At 36.8% G+C, this 18,938-nt stretch overlaps 1 protein-coding gene across 1 annotated transcript in view; it reads left to right on the plus strand.

The window, feature by feature from the left end:
* Positions 1–18,543, plus strand: part of LOC139708150 (quinone oxidoreductase-like protein 1) — a 69,964-nt gene extending 51,421 nt beyond the window's left edge. The window contains exon 9 of the mRNA XM_071620126.1: positions 18,467–18,543. Within this exon, the coding sequence (XP_071476227.1) occupies positions 18,467–18,543 (77 nt within the window). The remainder of the gene's footprint in view (positions 1–18,466) is intronic.
* The last annotated feature ends 395 nt before the right edge of the window (positions 18,544–18,938 follow it).

Here is an 18,938-nt window from a genome sequence, read left to right on the forward strand (position 1 = left end):
ATGATGCTCCGAGTCTTCAATATGAAAGAAATTACCATATATTATTTCATCTTAACAGGAAAGAAGGCAAATTATTTGAAGCTGAGAGCAATTTTTTCCTTTCAAAACAATTGTTGTTGCCTACACATGCATATTTTAAGGCAGAAAATGTAAAGTGGGAAAAAAATGGCCCCGGCAATTTTTTTGTGTAAATATAGACTTTTTAGGTAAACAAGCTTGGAAGCATAATCAAATTATACAAATGTATGAAGTAAGAACGTCCTATTTTTGGCCAGCTGAGTTTGTTGCCGTTCCGTTTCTTCTTTCTTATTTTTAAATCAGCTGGTTTTCAAATCCCTTGCAGTTACATCAAGAAGCCCACATGCCAGTATTTATGGAAAATGAATCCCACTGGCATTAGCATTGATTCACCCTCCCAAAGTACCTCCTACGTGTGAAGTAACTTGCCTGAAATTTGCCCATCATGAGTTATTTATCATGGTTTGGGGAAGAAAAATAATTGCAAATGTCAGTGAAGTGGCAAGTCCGTATTGTGTCTCTATCTCTATCTTTTTGTGCAGATATTGTAAAGAAAAAAATTAATATCGATGTATATAACATTTTTATTGATATAACATTTTATAGAGAAAACAGGCACAAAAATGAGTTTATTATTGCAAATGATTTCTTATGTTTCATTGGGTTTTAACCCTGTGGAGTTCTGGGTCATGCTGTTTGCAAAAGGAAAGAAGGTGAGTTGAAGAGCCTTATTATTTTGTTATTTGTATTAAAATGTATACAATGTGTTATAAAGATGTCATTCTGCATCTCTGCACACTGTATACTCTGGAGTAGCTGGCCTGGCTGGTGCTATGAACAGTATGTGAAATTATGAAGTTATGTTTGAAAATGATTGCCATTATTAATTTCCACGAATAAATACATACGTATCTTTTAAAAAATATTCATCTAAGTGCTGTCTGTGTATTGTGTGCACATTCTTGGAGCAGAAATATTGTCAGTATAATCGATATGTTTTATATTTTGAGGTGATAATTGTGCTTGTCGATTCTAACCAGATAGACAACATTGAACAAAATTAGGCCCTACCCATAATATTTTATTTTTCCTAGCTGCATGTTATTTGGTATTCAGCTACAAAGCTTCCTGGACTGATAAAAGGAACAAAAGGAACAAAATATAGGAGCAACTTAATCCTCAAATAATGGACATATGGAAAAAATTAATGAATTATGGGTACAGTATACATAAACACTGCATTGTTTTGCATGGCAATCATACAGTTTTAGGTATAATATTATGAAATAATGATTTACACAAAATGAAACACTTTATACGTTGCAATCATTGTTCTAGGTATAATCATATAAAAATACGTGAGTATGTTACACAATATGAAACACTTTATACGTTGCAATCATTGTCTTGGGTATAATTGTATAAAAATACTTGAATATGCTACACAACATGAAACACTATACGTGCAATCATTGTTTTGGGTATGATCATAAACATACATGAGTATGTTGCACAATATGAAACACTTCATACGTTGCAATCATTGTTTTGGGTATAATCATATAAAAATACATGAATATGTTACACAACATGAAACTGCATACGTTGCAATCATTGTTTAAGGTATAATCATAAAAAAATATGTGACTATGTTACACAACATGAAACGCTGCGTACGTTGCAATCATTGTTTAAGGTATAATCATATAAAAATACATGACTATGTTACCCAACATGAAACGCTGCATACGTTGCAATCATTGTTTTGGGTATAATCATGAATATAAAAATACGTGAGTATGTTACACAACATGAAACACTTCATACGTTGCAATCATTGTTTCGGGTATAATGTTGCAATCATTGTTTTGGGTATAATCAAAAATACATGAATATGTTACACAATATGAAACACTTTATACGTTGCAGTCATTGCCTTGGGTATAATCATATAAAAATACATGAATATGTTACACAACATGAAACTGCATACGTTGCAATCGTTGTTTTGGGTATATTCATAAAAAAAAATGCATGAAAAAATTATACAACATGAAACACTGCATACGTTGTGATGATTGTTTTGGGTATAATCATATAAATATACATGAATATGTTACACAACATGAAACTGCATACGTTGCAATCATTGTTTAGGTTACAATTATATAGAAATACATGAATATGTAAGACAACATGAAATACTGCATACGTTGCAATCATTGTTTACTCGTATGAAAATACATGAATATGTTACACAACATGAATCCTTTCATACGTTGCAATCATTGTTTTAGGTATAATCATATAAAAATTATTTACACAAAATGAAACACTTTATACGTCGCAATTATTGTTTTGGGTATATCATAAAAATACATGAATATGTTACACAACATGAAACTGCAAATGTTGCAATCTTTGTTTTGGGTATAATCATTAAAAAAATGCATGAAAATGTTATACAACATGAAACACTGCATACGTTGCAATCATTGTTTTGGGTATAATCATATAAAAGCGAAGAAACAGAAAGTTTAGTCTGCCAGCAAAGACTGTTTGTGCCAGAGACTTTGTTCTGCTATGTAACACATTTATTCTATTTTACTTGTTCACAGGAAATTAGTTTAATATCAATACATGCATTACTTTTGGTTGTCAGTGAAATAGGAAAAAGTGCGAAAATATACAAGTATCTTGATGTGTACACACATCGTCTTGATATAAAAACATCATATTTCTCATTTTCTGTCTCCCTGTGTGACTGTCACGCATTGAATATCTTTTCCTTAATCTTTCTATCTTTCTTACCGTCTTTATGTTAACATACTTCTTGACACATTCATCTGCTCTTCACATTGAAGTTTACTCTCCAGGTAGATTCGGTTCCATGACATCTGCTCCTGCGACAGTTGTTCCCATGAAATATCTTCACGCTAAGCCAAACATGAATTCATAAAACCCATAAAACCATAAAACTCATAAATATAACTCGAGCTCTAATCCTATAATCTTCACATCAAACTAAACGTAAAACCCTATCACAACCCTAACCCTAACCCTATAGGTCCTTGGAGAAAATAATGCCAGAGCAATTGTCGCATGAGCAAAAATACCGTGTCACCAGATAGATTCATTTTGCAGAGTGACCTTGTCACACTAATTCCCATAAGTTGTTATTAAACTGTTTTCAATATTTCAATAAGCATTGATTAAGTATTTGTGAATACAGTTATTAAAGTGTTCACTATGTAAATGCACATTTAAAAGGAAAGAAGATTATCAATCTTATGACGGACACCGTTCTTGTTCTTTTTAAATCTTTTTTTTTTTTATCTTTCGATCAACGAACTGCCAAAACATGGTCAAGATTACGGCACACTTTTGGCTCGTCCAGTAATGTAGATCGGGTCAGTACCTTATCATAGCCTTTTTAAAAAGCGATCTTTTTTTGTAATGCAACGCAATGGAATCCAGGGTCCACGTTAGCAGGTCACTTCTACTGGTCAGCTGGTCTGGTCACGTGTAATGCATGTCCATCTTCCAGACCTGTAACTAGGATTTATATGGGAGGGTTTGGAATTTGAAAAAGTAGATCTTCTTGTTCAAGTTTTTGTTCCACATGGGGGGGGGGGGGGGGGGTATGTACAATGTATATATAATATTCTGGTGCCACTTCCGGGTTTCCGCAGAAGCATTCTGATCCATCTATAGTTACGGGCCTGATCTCCTAGCCATCTTGTGAAGAGAGACGGATGCATTACACAGTTCCAATTCCCTCGCGGTGGCTGGTCAAGGGTGCATGGCTCTTGGGACCACGAACACCCAGGAAGAATGAAAATGAGACAAAACTTCAGTTTTTATTTCATGAAGAATGAACATGTGACTTCAGGATCCATGATAACTATCATGAATGTTTTCGTTCCATTATCTGAATTATTATCACTCATTAGGAGCCCTTTAGCTTTGGAAGCAGATCCGTGTGATGTCTAGTACTTTACCAAAGTTTGGTTAACATTACGGCCTGTTGCGGGAAAAAATTACTTGTCTTCATAACTTATTCTTACCATTTGTCTTCATTGCGTAATAAATATAAATCTCACATTATAAGACTCACAAAGATAAGATGAAATGGACGCTTAGCTTCCTCAACACTGAAATGCAGGCATAGCAAAGGTGATATGTCTATACATGTACCAGTAGTCTATGAAAAAGAATTGTCTTCAGGTTACAGCGAGAGGACCGAAGCTGTCAAGCGACGAATGATGAAGAAGTTCACCATAGCTTGAATTGTCAGCCTGACGTTTAGTCTCATAGGAACAGCCTGTGATAATACATGTCATGTACCTACATCCCTGTATCCACCCTGAGATGAGCGTGTTAAATCAATATCCATTATAATGTTTCTTGTGATTGTAACAAAAACGTATCATTATGGATATAGTGCAATATGTAGATCCCTATTCATTTTACATAAATTCTTTTAATAATAAGATATCCATCTGTTAGAGATCAATGTTACAATCATACGCGCATATCTTGAGCAAACGAAAAAAAAAAATCATGACTCACTTTATGTTATTCGAATTTTATTATTATCCCTTGCTTGCCCGTGTTCTGTCTCTTCATCTGATGGAAGTCATGTAGGGTCCCGACGATGTTTTGTCCTTTACTAATATATCAAGTAGTCATTATTTCGATCACAGCCATATACCTTCATAATATACGGCAAACGAGTCACCGACTCAAAGCTCTATAGGGCGAGCCTCGATCCCTTGGCGGGCTCCCATGTTTTGAGGGGCTGTCTTTTTGGCATGTCGAGGCCGTTTTATTTTTAATACTAAATTGTCCTCATAGCGGCAACACGCTCTCTTTCCGTAAGATCATGCACTTTATCGTTATACAGAAGTCATCATTGTATTGTAAGCGTTTACCACGAGCTATATTTGACGGGGACCAAAAGAACATGACAAAATGATTGATAGTCCAGCAATTACAAATAGGCCTTGAACTGCAATTGCCCCTGAAACTGCCCGTAATTCCACAGAAAATGCACGGTTGGATATATCAACTCTAATCCCTGTCCTAATTCGTGTTCCAAGACGTTGTGATTCAATGTTTGCGAAGGCAACGTAATGTAGATCATGAAAACGCTTAAAGTGTATCAGGAAGAGCGAGAGCGTCCGGGGCATCACATGTGTATCACACAAGTGCAGTGGCGGATCTGGACATTGGCTTGGTATGGCGTGGTGCATGGTGCTTTTGACGCATTGTGATGGCACGTGGCCCAGCAAACCATGCCGCAACGCAGCGACGCAAAGTCAATGACGCGATATCCTGGTAACGGTTTGCTTTAATCAAGGAGGTACTCCGATACTTATATAGGCTCGCCTAGTACCTCCTTGCTTTAATTATTTAACACCGTTGCCGGACATTATTATGCCCCTTTCGTTGCGTTGAGTCCTGATGAACCCGTAAGTGTTTGTGTGTGTGTGTGTGTGGTTTTGATTTGTTTTGTTTTGTTTTGCTTTGTCGTGTTTTTGCATCGTACATTAGCTAGGGATTTCTAGGCCTCAGTTACTAAAGTGTATTTGGGGTTACCGACCTAGTTTGACATTGCAATGATAATCTCTTCGCAAAATGCATTCTACTTATAAATGAAAAATGCCCCCCCCCCCACCACCACCACCTCCGTACCTGGGAAAGTGATGACACGAAAGCAGCCAATCAGAGAAGACTATGGAGAGAAACCCGACAACAGGAAAAATGACCACTATTAAAAGCATCTTGGAGAATCCTTTCATGTGTCATGGCCAACATGATGGCGCTATGGGTGAACCCATTCAAAGTACCGCTTAGGTCACGAAGCTGTTAAAAGTGCACAAAATGCAACATCTTTTTTTTTTCTTCAAAAGAACGCTTGATGGTCAACTGCCAATGTAATGCATATACGCGAGCGCACGCGCGCACACACACGCACACACACACAATATATATATATATATATATATATATATATATATATATATATATATATATATATATATAGATGAGAGTAAGGATGAGACGATAGACGTAGCTTGAATCCTCACAATTTGATTTTTATTCTCGAGTTTTCGGGCCCTGCCCTTTATCAAGACTGAGACAACTGAAAACACACCTTTCACACTCACTGTATATATATATATATATATATATATATATATATATATATATATATTATGTCGGGCCGCCACTTTTAAAGAAATGATATGTTGTGAGTGTGTAGGCCTGTATACGTTTCTGTTCTTTTATCATCTATAACTAGGGGATGATAACTCGCAACTCGGTGCTTGATAACGGCACGCATTTCAGGGTTGCCTGATCGCCTCTCGTCCTCATGGCCAAACACGGTCTATTTTACGACCAACTTCCGCCAAACTGATTTCTCTAAATCTAATTTATCCATAAATACATCTAGGTGTGTACCCCTTTTATATAAGATTACTATATGAATATGTGATTTCATCGAAAAAAAATTCATGTTTATGCCTCAATTCAGATTTAGTGAACTTTGTCAGCCGCTTGTAGTATTTGAAGTCCTTTATCGTGCCTGCCAATTTTCAAAAAGGATCATGATTTTATCATTTATTTTTTTTCACATTATTCCATATTTTTATATTTCTTTACTTTCGAGGGCCATCAAATTTTGTTGTCGCGCCACCAAAGGAAATTTCATGACATGTGGTCTAAAGCCTTTAAAATGCTTGTAACATGATTTGAAATACTTTTGAGGGACACCTTTACATCATGTGCGAGTGTGGTCTACCCAGGTTTGCATCATTCCTTTTGTTTCTTATGTAAACCTAATGTGCAATATATGTTATGTCCGTGTACATGTATTTGTGTTTCTTATACTTTTTTGCATGTGGAATAAATAAAATTGAATTGAAAAAATATATATATACTCGTCAGCTGTGAGCCCCAAATTTGACATATGCAGTGCTGATTCTAAAAGTTGTATATCTCCTCAAACGGGAGGAACATTCAGAAAAAATTGATAACCTATAAGTATACAAAATATAGGTCAATGAAATATGACTTCTGTAAGTCCTGTCAGTCTAGTTCTGGCAGGGTCTTCGTGCACTTGTTTGAAGCCAAGGGTGTACGCAGAAGTAGAGAGAGAAAAAAAAAGGATTTTGTTCTTTCCCCTGGTTTTTCCCCAGGTCTGTTCAGCGACGGTGCTTATCAAGGCCTATACAGCTAACCTACCTTCAGCGAAGTAAGTCAGACACACGATCACACTATGAAAAGGCGTTGGTAATCGGGCAACGGTTGTTAAATACTGTCCTTGAAAGCCTATATTGTACAACAAAACTTCGTGGTTCAAATGGCAAGAAGAGAAACAATATCGAATGCGAAAGGATATGGGGAAAAAGAATCGCCTGTGTCTTTGTGCAGATTTGTATTTATCTTAGACGAGGGCAGTGGGACAGGACTTCGATCGGCTCATCAAGGAACTTGTCCAGCGCGGAAGGATTGACCTAAATATATATCGTCCAGCAATGTCCAGTATTAATAGACCATATGACAGGGCTAGCTCGGTTTACAACGACGCTGAGATAAGTTATTGTTATAGTCACAGCAGACGATGCATGTATATATACACGTTGAAGATATTTAGAGTGGTCACATGTTGGCTGTTCCCAAGCTACGACCAATGATGACTATTCTATATACACTGGGATTGAACGTTGCAATTTGTTGTAACATAAAGTTTGCCGAAAAGTTAATCCTGAAATGAATAAAGATGTTCATTACTTCGAATGTACTTTAATCCGAAAATAGAAAAAAAAAGTGCGGTATAGCGAAGGTTCATTAATTTGAAAAAGAAATCGGTTCGAAATTCCGAAGGTTCGTCAGTATGCACCTTCTGTTTTTGATTTCAGACGAACGAACCTTCGGAAAAACGAACCTTGTTTCATTTTTGGTTTACATAATAAACCTCGTAATAGCGAACCTTTCGAAAAATGCCAAAAACAAAATAATAGTCGGAAGTTTAGAATAACGAACGCTATTTCATTTTCGGATTAACGAACATCTATGTACAGGGTTGTTGTTGTTTTTTTTGTTTCGAAAAAAATGAGCATTCGGAATAAAACAAATCTTATTTCATTTTTGGATTAACGAACCTTCGGAATAACGAACATCACCCGCTAAAACAATGATAATTGGAGTTTATAAAGCCTTTATAGTGATAGAAGACTGCATTTCTCAAGATTCCTCAATTTACTACGCAAATCTTTGATTTTTACACGCGGCAATGCATTAGTACACGGTTTATCGACATAATCATTGTGTCGATATTATGCATGCATATATATACATGTATCGAGATATTTTCGTTTGGAGTTTGTCGTTGATGCACTACAACTTAAAATCGTTACTCAATTCCTGTAGTACCCTAAGTTCGTTGGTAGACAATTATTCATGAGATTACACAATCATTACTCCACCTATAATGATTCACATCGTCTCATGAGAATGCGTGAATTGGGTTGGTTTATTCAATCCTGGAAAAAAAAACACATAATACTCACTCTTTGTAAGTATATCATGCTCTAAATCAAAAACATCAGGCGCCAGTGGTTTCAGTCTTGTGCTGTACTATTTTGAGAATCAGATGCTGAATGAGAACTCTTTCCAACGCACTTCCTATACCAGCCGCTCCTGACTACTAGTATCTTCGTCTAACCTGAATTCCCCATACCTCTTTAAAGCGCTAACATTATCAGATGAAACAAGAAACAGCTTTGGTGCTTCAGAAATAGTTCTAAAATGTGAATTAGAGATAAAAAAACAATCAACATGAAAATGTTAATCAGTCTGTTTGTAGAATAAACCATCAACGTGACGGGTTTTGAGAAAATTAATGATATCTCCTTATTCGACTTCATTGAATTTTTTTATTAAAATGTGTAAGATGTTTTGTGATGCAACTGAACTATACACATGCAACAAATGTGATAATTCTAACACATTTTAATCACTGCTTCGAATGTTAAATGGTGGCTCTAAGCTGAAAATATCATTCATTATCAGTTGGACTGCACTGCTCTTTAATACTGCTGACATGCACGTTCTCTGCTCACTGAAGTCTTTCCCAAGCTTGTGTCTGCTTAAAGGGACATTCCAGACGATTTTCATAATTTCATATCATGTAGAACATAAATCAAAAACTCCATGTATAAATTTGTGGAATTTATTGTGGTTCTTAAGCAGAGAAACAATGCTTTGAAAAAACCTTAAACAAATTACACTGAACAAGGATGATGACATAGGAGGTTCACATATTTCAGAAATGTAGCAGTGTAATTCCATTACAATACCGCTTGCTTGCGAGTTCACCTGTGTATAATCTATGCATGCCTTCTTCTTTTGTTCTGTTTCCTTGAGCCCCAACTCATGCATTCTTTTGGTGACTCTGCCATTTCATCATCCTTGTACATCGCAATTTGTTTTAAATTTTAAAAATATTCTTATTTTTCACCCAAATTATCACAAATTCTGAAACTCTATCCTCAGTATAACTAATTTATAGTTGTTCAAATGTAAAAATCTGAAAATCATCTGGAGGTCTCCTTTAAGGTTCTGACTCATGTACGGAAGACCGCTACAGGAGGCTTCGCCGAATCACTCAATTAGCTGCATTGTATACCACTAACCTTTCCTTTTCTTGGTTAGACAGAGGTTCAAGGTTAGGTAAGAGAGTGGACGAAGTAAGTTCGAACAGTGACTTGACTTATGTCAACATTGTGGCAGAATGTTTTGCCACATTTTGACAGGTCAATGGCTGAAGAAAAGGAAGCAGAAAGGTTGAGAGCGTGAGAGGGGGTGAAAGAGTGGAAGAAAAACGAGTCGCCTATCAGTGTAATGATGTCCAAGTCGTCTCGAGGAACAACGCTTTAAAAATACATTGTACTAAAACAAACATGAGCCGTGATCTCGGGCGACTCACATAGGGCCGTCTTGCCACACAGCTTTCCCTATACCACGAATAACACAAAGCAGCGATCGAGGTCGACGGGACTTCCTTCCCGGTACCGCCAGCCTGCCTCTTCGGGGTATTGTACCACGGTCGGTTCTCGTCGGCTGCAAGGAGATTGGAACGGGTTTGATCCGCCGGCGTAGTAATTCTAATGGTCATTCACCCCCGCTTTAATTGCTGTTGAACAATATTTCTACTTTTCATAGGGCCTACCGACAAGTTGGCAACAGAAAGGACGACAGATCATTAATACAGAGTTGAATGGTGTAAGACAGTTGGGAGAAAGTGATATTAGGCCAAGTAAAAAAAGAAAGTAGTTTCTCGTCCGGGTTTTTTGAGCAAGGCGATGAGGGAGGTCCTTACTATTTGATATCTTACTATTTTTTCGAGGATTGTCAAAATGAAAGTAATATGTGTTTCTCGTCCAGTAATTCTGAGAATGGTAACGAGAGATGGCTTTACTATTTTCTATATCCAATTTATGAAATGAAATATCACTCTGGTAGCTGTGTTATAAGAGACCAGATCCCAAGTCACCAGTGTATGTCTTGCCTGCACTCTGTGCATTTTCAAACAAATAGATATACATGTAATATGTACCATACTTGAAATGAAACTTCATGCATGCAGATACATTTTGCTTTTTCTTTCCACTACAGATGTCAAGGGAAAATGACCATCTTAATACTGGTATTTAGTGTTGTAATGGCATTTCTGATACCAGTGTACTTGCAATTCTGATGTATTGTGCTATTAATTGAAACAGGTATAAAACATTCTATCAACAAATGTACGACTGAAATAAATTCCATGATATTCAAAACACTGCTTTATCATTGGTGTTTGTGACTTTTTGTGTCCACACAACTGGTATATTGTATCTGCATCTCTTCACAGTACAATTGTAGCACATTCAACTGGAAACTGGCTGGTACAATTGCAGATGGATGTCAAAATGATACTGATATGGCATTATAGCATTAAACATTTAAAGATGTTTCTTCATATTCTAAAAAGACATTTGATAATCACTCATCATTTGGATGATGAATTGATTGTATCACACTACAGGTGATACGACTCACGGCCGTGTCCGTGAATTTACATCGTAAAGAAAAGTATCCCGCAGAAATACGACAAACCAGAATCCGTGGAAAAGTTATTTATTTTGTAGATACACCCATTTAATAATTCTACATTTGCTGGAAAAGCGCATTCATTTTCTCTTCAAAATAGAACAATACATCGCCGTCAGATGCAACGTTAACAGAGCAGTGTTTGGGCCTCTACACATTCGAATGTGTTCATGCGTGCGTGCAGACAGCTGACAGACCAGGGGGATGGGGACCCTAGCAGCTAGCTACAGACACGCATATAATTATACGTAATACGCGGCCGGCACGGCCACTGCACTGGCACCGTACCTTCCGACACTGCACACACGTGCACATAGTCACAATGACATGAAAATGTAAACTCGATACAATCCTCACAAGCATTTGTACAGTACAATTCATCCCTTTGAAATATGAGAAACGGGGAAAAATACGAACAATGTGCGAAATATAAGTGGAATACTATAGTATCAGCGATCGTTCGCAAAAGATGTTGCCGCTATCGCGTTCACGACGTACCGAGTGCGCTGTACATACATCACAGCCCAGGCCCGCGCCCGCGCGCCCATCCAACTACAGTTCGACTGCTTTGTGGGTCATTCCTTCTTGCCGAGCTCGCAGTGTGATAAATGCATGCGTTATTACATACGCACTACGGAAGCTACAGCTGCACTCCAGCTAAGATAGAGGACGCGTACACATCACGATTGGTAGGTGAATTGTCGATTTTGTGTTTTCGGCGGCCGAAAAAATAGTAAATATCAAAAAAGTCGATGCGGCAACTGAAAATCGATGCGGGCGGAGAGCGGGCTGGGACGAGAATTATGAATTTCTTGGTATTTTCAGCGCCATTTTGAAAATAGTAAATAGTAAAAAAATCGATGCGGCGGCCAAAATCGATGCGCGCGAGGACGAGAAACTGGTTTCTTTTTTTACTTGGCCTTATACAGTAACAAAATTGTAAAGACTTTTTTCCATGTTGAGTCGTTGTCATCTAGTTCTGTTATCGTAAAAAGAGATTGAACAACAACTAAGAAAGATGGGGCAATTAACGGTAATAGGCCTATTTGCATTGTCATTTTTGAACAGTGCTAACTGGAAAACATGAGAAGCTGAGAGAGATTTTCGGAGCTGGACTGACAAAAGAAGTGAGAAGAGAGGTTTTGGTTAGACAAGTTACGTAATAATATACAGACTCCTGTACTGCTGCACACAGAAGAATTTGATGCTATTGAGTTGTCAACAGGTGATAAAATCAGTGTACAGAAAACATCAGCTAAACATTATTATAGATTATTTTTGCATAAGAAAAAACAAGAACCTTCATGTTTATACCTCTGGCAAGGTTATTTGAATTTACCCTGTGATTTTGATTGGAAAAAGGTATTGCAATATAAGTTTCATCAGATTAATGATAACAGAATAAAGCAATTTAATTTTAAGCTTTTTCATCGAATACTGCCCAGTAAAGACAATTTGTTTAAATGGGAAATTTTGAATGATAATTTGTGTACTGTATGTAATTGTAAAGAAACCACTTGTCATTTTTTGCTGAAATGCAAAAAAATCAAAATGTATTGGAGAGTGGTTTCGGTTTTAATTCGAAATATTTTCGATCTTGTGATAGATATCAATGAAAAAGTCATTATTCTCGGATATGATATAGGTAACAAAAAGATGAAATTAGTAAACCTTTTTTTGAATTATGCCCAATTCATTGTCTACAGGAATTATGTCAGAGAACGCAATGAAAGAAACAAATGTTTGTTCAATGTACATCATTTAATAGAAGATTTGAAAGCGGAATTAAGATTTTATATCAGTTTGAAGTGCAACCAAACGAGATTCGATGATATTGGATTAAGAAGAATACGCAATTATTTTGGTTGGTACCATTGATGTACCCTTCAATTATTTTTTTCCTGTCATAATGATTATGTTGAATGCCTTTTGGATACTTGCAGATAATGTGATTGTAAATATGCGAAGATATGTGGAAAAATAAAGTACCTCAGATGAGGAAAATAGAAAAAAAAAAAAAAAAAAACTTTCTCCGTGTTACACTTAATTTGGACAACAGTCATACTCAAATCGCTCTTAAAGTGTCCAACATCCCAAAATCAATCAGTGATGTACATAGATAGACATGAATGGACAGGTTGTTAATAGGTTTCTTACTTGACTTTGAACGGTATAATTTCTTCTAAAACCTTGATGGTTTTATGAAAAGTACACATTCCTTTGACTTGTTACTGATATACGTTAAAGGACAAGTCCACCTTCATATACATAAGGATTGAGAGAATGCAGCAATATTAGTAGAACACATCAGTGAAAGTTTGACGAAATTTGGACAATCCGTTCAAAAGTTACGAATATTTTAAGTATCTGCGCAGTCACTGCTGGAAGAGAAGACTACTACAGTGTATGATGTCACATGCGTACAACTATATAAGGAAAATAAAAAGAGAATTTCACAAAATTTTACTTTCCGAATAAAGTGCACATTTCTTTGACTTGCTACTGACGTATGTTAAGGGTAATATTATTCCCCCTGCCTTCTGAAAGAGAGAAGTCGAGTGTTCTTTTGTTATGCGAGAAAAATTGAAATATGTTGAATTTTCTTTATTCTTTCTTTGTATCGTTGTACTCATGTGACATCACAAGCTATAGTAGTCTTTTCATCCAGCCGTGACTGAGCAGAAACTTCAAAAATCCATAACTTTTGAACGGACTGTCCGATTTTGCTCAAACTCTCACTGATGTGTTCTACTCATGTTGCTGCATTCACTCAACCCTCATGTCTACGAAGGTGAACTTGTCCTTTAATAATGTTGAAGGTACTCTTACTCCCTCTTTTTTCTGAAGGAGGCAAATCAATTGCTCTTTCATTATGGCAGAAAATGATTTTTTTTTTCTTTTGTGGAATATTCTATTTTCTTTCTATCGTTCTTCTCCCGTGATAGAAGTGTAGTCGTCTCATCCAGCGAGGGCCTCTCCGAAATTTAAAAAAAAAAATGTATAATTTTTTTTTTTTTTTAACGGATGGTCCGATTTTCTTCAAACTTCACTGATCAATGTGTTCTACAAATATTGCTGCTTTCACTCAATCTACATACATACTTGGGGGAAGTTCCCCCTTAACCTATTCCTACTCAAGGTCAAGATTATTCTGTGTAATATCAATGGGATTTTAAGGCAGTGGTTCTGAATATGTTAACGGTGCGCATTTTGGTGGAAATGACATGACCGCCGCTGTCTACGCCCCTGTATAATTGGTGCAAACACAAGTCAATGACTGACAGTTGTCTGCGGTAACATGGTTGTATGGCTATGACACCCTTTTCCCTTTGGTCTAGCTATCTGCGTAAGACATTACATGGTCTGATTTAACAATGTTAGCCTGATGCACCACTAACCATAGATGGTCATTGGTTTGGTTAATGTCTACATTCGATCAGTTTTTGCTGCTAGTGTGGTTTCGTTTTGACATCTTGAATGACCACTGTACGAATTGATTAAAAAGAATTGACGTCATGTGTTTACATTGAAACAATCATCATTTACCAGCAATGTCGATGACATTGTTACTTCCAAGCAATGCTAATGATCTTGTGTAGCCATCATTTCTAGAATTGATAATGATCGTCAGTGGAAAAGATACACGTCTAAATGCCAGATTTCGAAGGTCCAAATATGCAAGGGTTACACGAGAAACACCCTGACATAAACTTTCCGAACACTCCAAAAAGTCTGGTGTTAAATATGAAACACCGAGCTGGTGTTGAATTTCCGGTGCTCATTCATGGTGTTAGATTAAAACCTCCGGGTGTCATTTCAAAATTTAAAATTGTTTTTTGAATAGTTTCTTAGTTATTGCACTTCTTGTTAATTTTGAACTTTAACAAGACGATAAAGAATTTTCTGATAAAGTACTTGATTTTTGAAAAAAAAAAATCTGTAAATACATTTACACCACAGTAACACCAGTTGGTGTGGTCCCCTATTGAAGCTGAACGGGTGTTATACCATTAAAATTAACACCACCAATATTAAATCAACACCATGCGGTGTCATTATTGAATTATCTCTAGCGCAATGTCAAAAATATCACCAGCTACAGTGTCAAATTAACACCACGAAGTGCCAGGCGAACACTTTTTAACACCGTCACAATACATTTTCTACACCTGTGGGTGTGGTCCTCTATTGAAGTTTGATCGGTGTTAGATTCAACACCCATGGTGTTAAATCTAACACCGATATTTTTACAGTTAAGAAAGTGTTTCATCCATCAATAAGTATAAATTATCAAAATCGTGACTTCACGTATACGCTGAGTTTAGTTGGTTTACCTCTTACGCCATAGTATCATAACTATTCTATAAGATCAGGAAACCTTTGAATCTACATGACTTTGTTCATCTTTATTAATTTCTTGTTATCTATACTAAGTCTCATACCGCACACACAACAAAATATTAACTCCCTCCCCCAAGCAAAAATTAACTTTTTGGCGAAAAAAAAAAGTTTTCGGCAAAATGAATTGTCAAGGGCATTTCTACTTTATTCACTAACTTTAAGTGAAAATTAGAGTGATCTGTTGCGGAATGCACGAATGAGCACACTTTTATGACAAAATTGTCATTTTTCAAAAGTCACCGTATAGTCATTTTGGGGTGTCTGTGAAACATGCTGTTTCTGATGTATGTTCGAGTGCTGTATAGTTGTTATTTGACCGCCTCACACCCACTGTATAGCCTGACTTTTGGAGCACAATTTTGCTGAGTGAGCATGATTTTAGGGGGAACTGACTGTGTTAAGCCCTCATAATGTAACTGCAAAATCCAGATTATTGAAAGAGATACAACATGAGAATATTAGTCGTTATGTCATGGTTGAGTAAGCACACTTTCAAGATGGAGCAAGAACTACTAAAATGTATTGTATACTGTTGATATGGCATAAGGTGCTCAAACAATGGATGATAAAACAACAGCAACCTTTAAATATTCGACAGCAACACAAGGCTTCACAGACCCACAAATGTAACTTTTGTGACTTTTTAAAAAGTTACTGTTTTGTCTTTAATATTGTGCCAACGCATGCATGATTAAACAGATCACCCTTATTTTCATACAGAAGATGACAATAAGTGTACAAATAACACTTTTGCTCAAAAAAATTTACAGTTATGACAATTCAATCTAAGGGGATACTTGTCCTTGTGTGTATGTGACATGATTTGATAAAATATACTGGAGTATAAATTCTCGTTACTTACCGGCGTAATGCCTGGACAATGGCATCTTTTATAGGGCAGTTTGATCTCATTTTCGGGCAACTGTTAATATCCTGTTTGCACTGGTCGTCTTCATTGATTAAAATCGTACTCTTATGCTTCGATTTTATCCTCTCTCTTTTTTCCCCTGCCTCTTGAACGAGTGGGAATTATGAGTCATGATATTCAGTCGAAAAGTTCACTACGAACCAGAGTTTCTGCTAAAACTATTAACGATCATCCAGTTAGTTTGTAAGATTTAACATGAAATAGCACCTCACATTCATCACCTTGTTGGTGATTCCTGGAGTTTTCCCCCTTTCAATCCGGAGTGTGGGAGTTGATAAAGCGAAAAACGAGTTGATAAAGCGAAAAACTCAATTTCGACGAACGAATGACGTCAAACATGACTGCAGGGGGCAGGGAAATGCTTGGGAAACGTTAAATGTAATCATTCTCATCGCGCGTCATTCATGACCATGAGTTGTGCATGGACTGGAGAACGGGAATTGACGGAGTACTATAACAGCTGTGTATTCTTGGGATTACGAACAAGGTCATTGTGAATTCTATACCTGCGAGACGATGTCTAGCACATAATCTCGTACACTCCTTTAACATGAATCATGCTCTCAAAGTCCAGTTTTTCTTCTTCTTTTTTTTTTTGCTTGTTTGTCCTGTGTTACATTTTAGTTTTTTAAGTACAATGTACCTGAAATGGACATTATGACACGCAACTGAATGACATTTTCAAATTGGCTACTCGGCTGCTCAATCTCCTATATCTTTCAAGGCTTGAGAAACAGGTTGTATGATTTTATTAAAATAGATGGATTTGCTTATATTCCCAGCACCCTGTGAGATACGAACAAATATCAGTTGAGTTAAGCCAGTTGTGTATTAACAGAAAATAATTAAGAATGGGTAAATCTATTGAATACATTACATGATATACCACTTGATTTGTTTCTGTTTTGCTTTGTTTTTGTGTGCTGGTTTGCTACCTTATTTTTGTTGTGAATAATCGCGACGCTCTTGAAACCATGACACCAAGAAAGATGATGTATTCTGAAAAATGTAACCCGGTGCGTAACCATGGTAACCCGGTGAAGTGGGTCATCCCAAGTACGTACGAACGGACCGCATAAAGGCTACTCTCTGCATCCGTAGAAGACCGCAACTCATGCAGCTGAACATGGGCTATTCAGCCCTCTTGCCCGATGGAAAATGAAAACAAACAAACATACGTAGCAATAGGAAAATGCTGATTTCTGCATATTATTATAAGGCTATACCCAAACTTAAACTTACTGCCCATTTGAAGAGAGTATTAAGATAGTCCAGTCAAAGAAGAAAGGCAGATAAAAAGCTGATTCTAAAACTTGAGATGACGCGCTGACAATGAAAATGACAACACTCTATTGGTGAGCTGTTGTTACACCGAGAGAGAAGGCTGCTGCTCCCACATTCCAAAAGCTTGTGACGTCATGAAAAGAACAATGGGAAGCCAAATGAGACTGATTACATTCTCGTTGGTTGCACCGCGTAATGTTTTCCACGAATGCGAAGAATAAGTATGAAGTAATGGAAGTGAGAGAAGCAGGGGGGGGGGGGTGTAACGTCCTGTGCCTTTGGGACAAAATTGGGACTAAAAATCAAGTTATTTCTTTGATCTTCAGACTTTCCGACCCTCGACGATCCAGAAGTTTTGCAGCTTACAACATATTTCATAAAATCTATGTTTCTTCTGTCATTGTCATATCATGACTGTATTCCTTTATCATATACTGATGATTTTGCGATACTAAATTCAACTCTTCAAACATGTGACTTCTTACCACGAAAGTATTCTTTAACGTTTTTACTTTTCAAAGATATAATATACGAGATGTATGCGTGTCACGCGTCCCAAGTATACTTATACCCTACGTCATATCATGAAGGCATCTGAAAAGGCGGTACAGAGAGAAGAGAGATTGTGTCTGCCTATATCTCTGAGTTTGCGTGTTTATGTTGTGTATACAGAGGTGAGAGTGGTGTTTAAAAGCAATGGACTCTCACGTAATGGCTATGAGGACAAGCAGCAGTACGTGATGCAATGAACGAGCATAAAATGGCGTTTTAAATACATGTAGTTGTATATACAATAATACAGCATATATTGATATTATTATAGCATACTATCAATATAGCATAATTGAAGATGAGATGAGGAAGAAGAAGAAGAAGATGATGATGATGATGATGATGAAGAAGAAGAAGACGAAGATGAAGAAGAAGAAGAAGAAGAAGAACAAGAAGAAGATGATGAAGAAGAAGATGATGATGATGATGATGATGATGATGATGATGAAAAAGAAAAGGAGGAGGAGGAGGAAAAGAGGAGGTCATCGCACTTCCAGCATGTATGCACATTTGAACGCTAATTCAGTGCTGGCCTCACGGAGATATCATGAACTACAGGTGCGACACCTGCAGGATTTGAGTCTATGAAGAA

The sequence above is a fragment of the Diadema antillarum genome, unplaced genomic scaffold, assembly GCF_040938485.1.
Source record: "Diadema antillarum isolate AM-2024a unplaced genomic scaffold, OU_Dant_1.0 seq00001313_RagTag, whole genome shotgun sequence".
NCBI lineage: Eukaryota > Metazoa > Echinodermata > Echinoidea > Diadematoida > Diadematidae > Diadema > Diadema antillarum.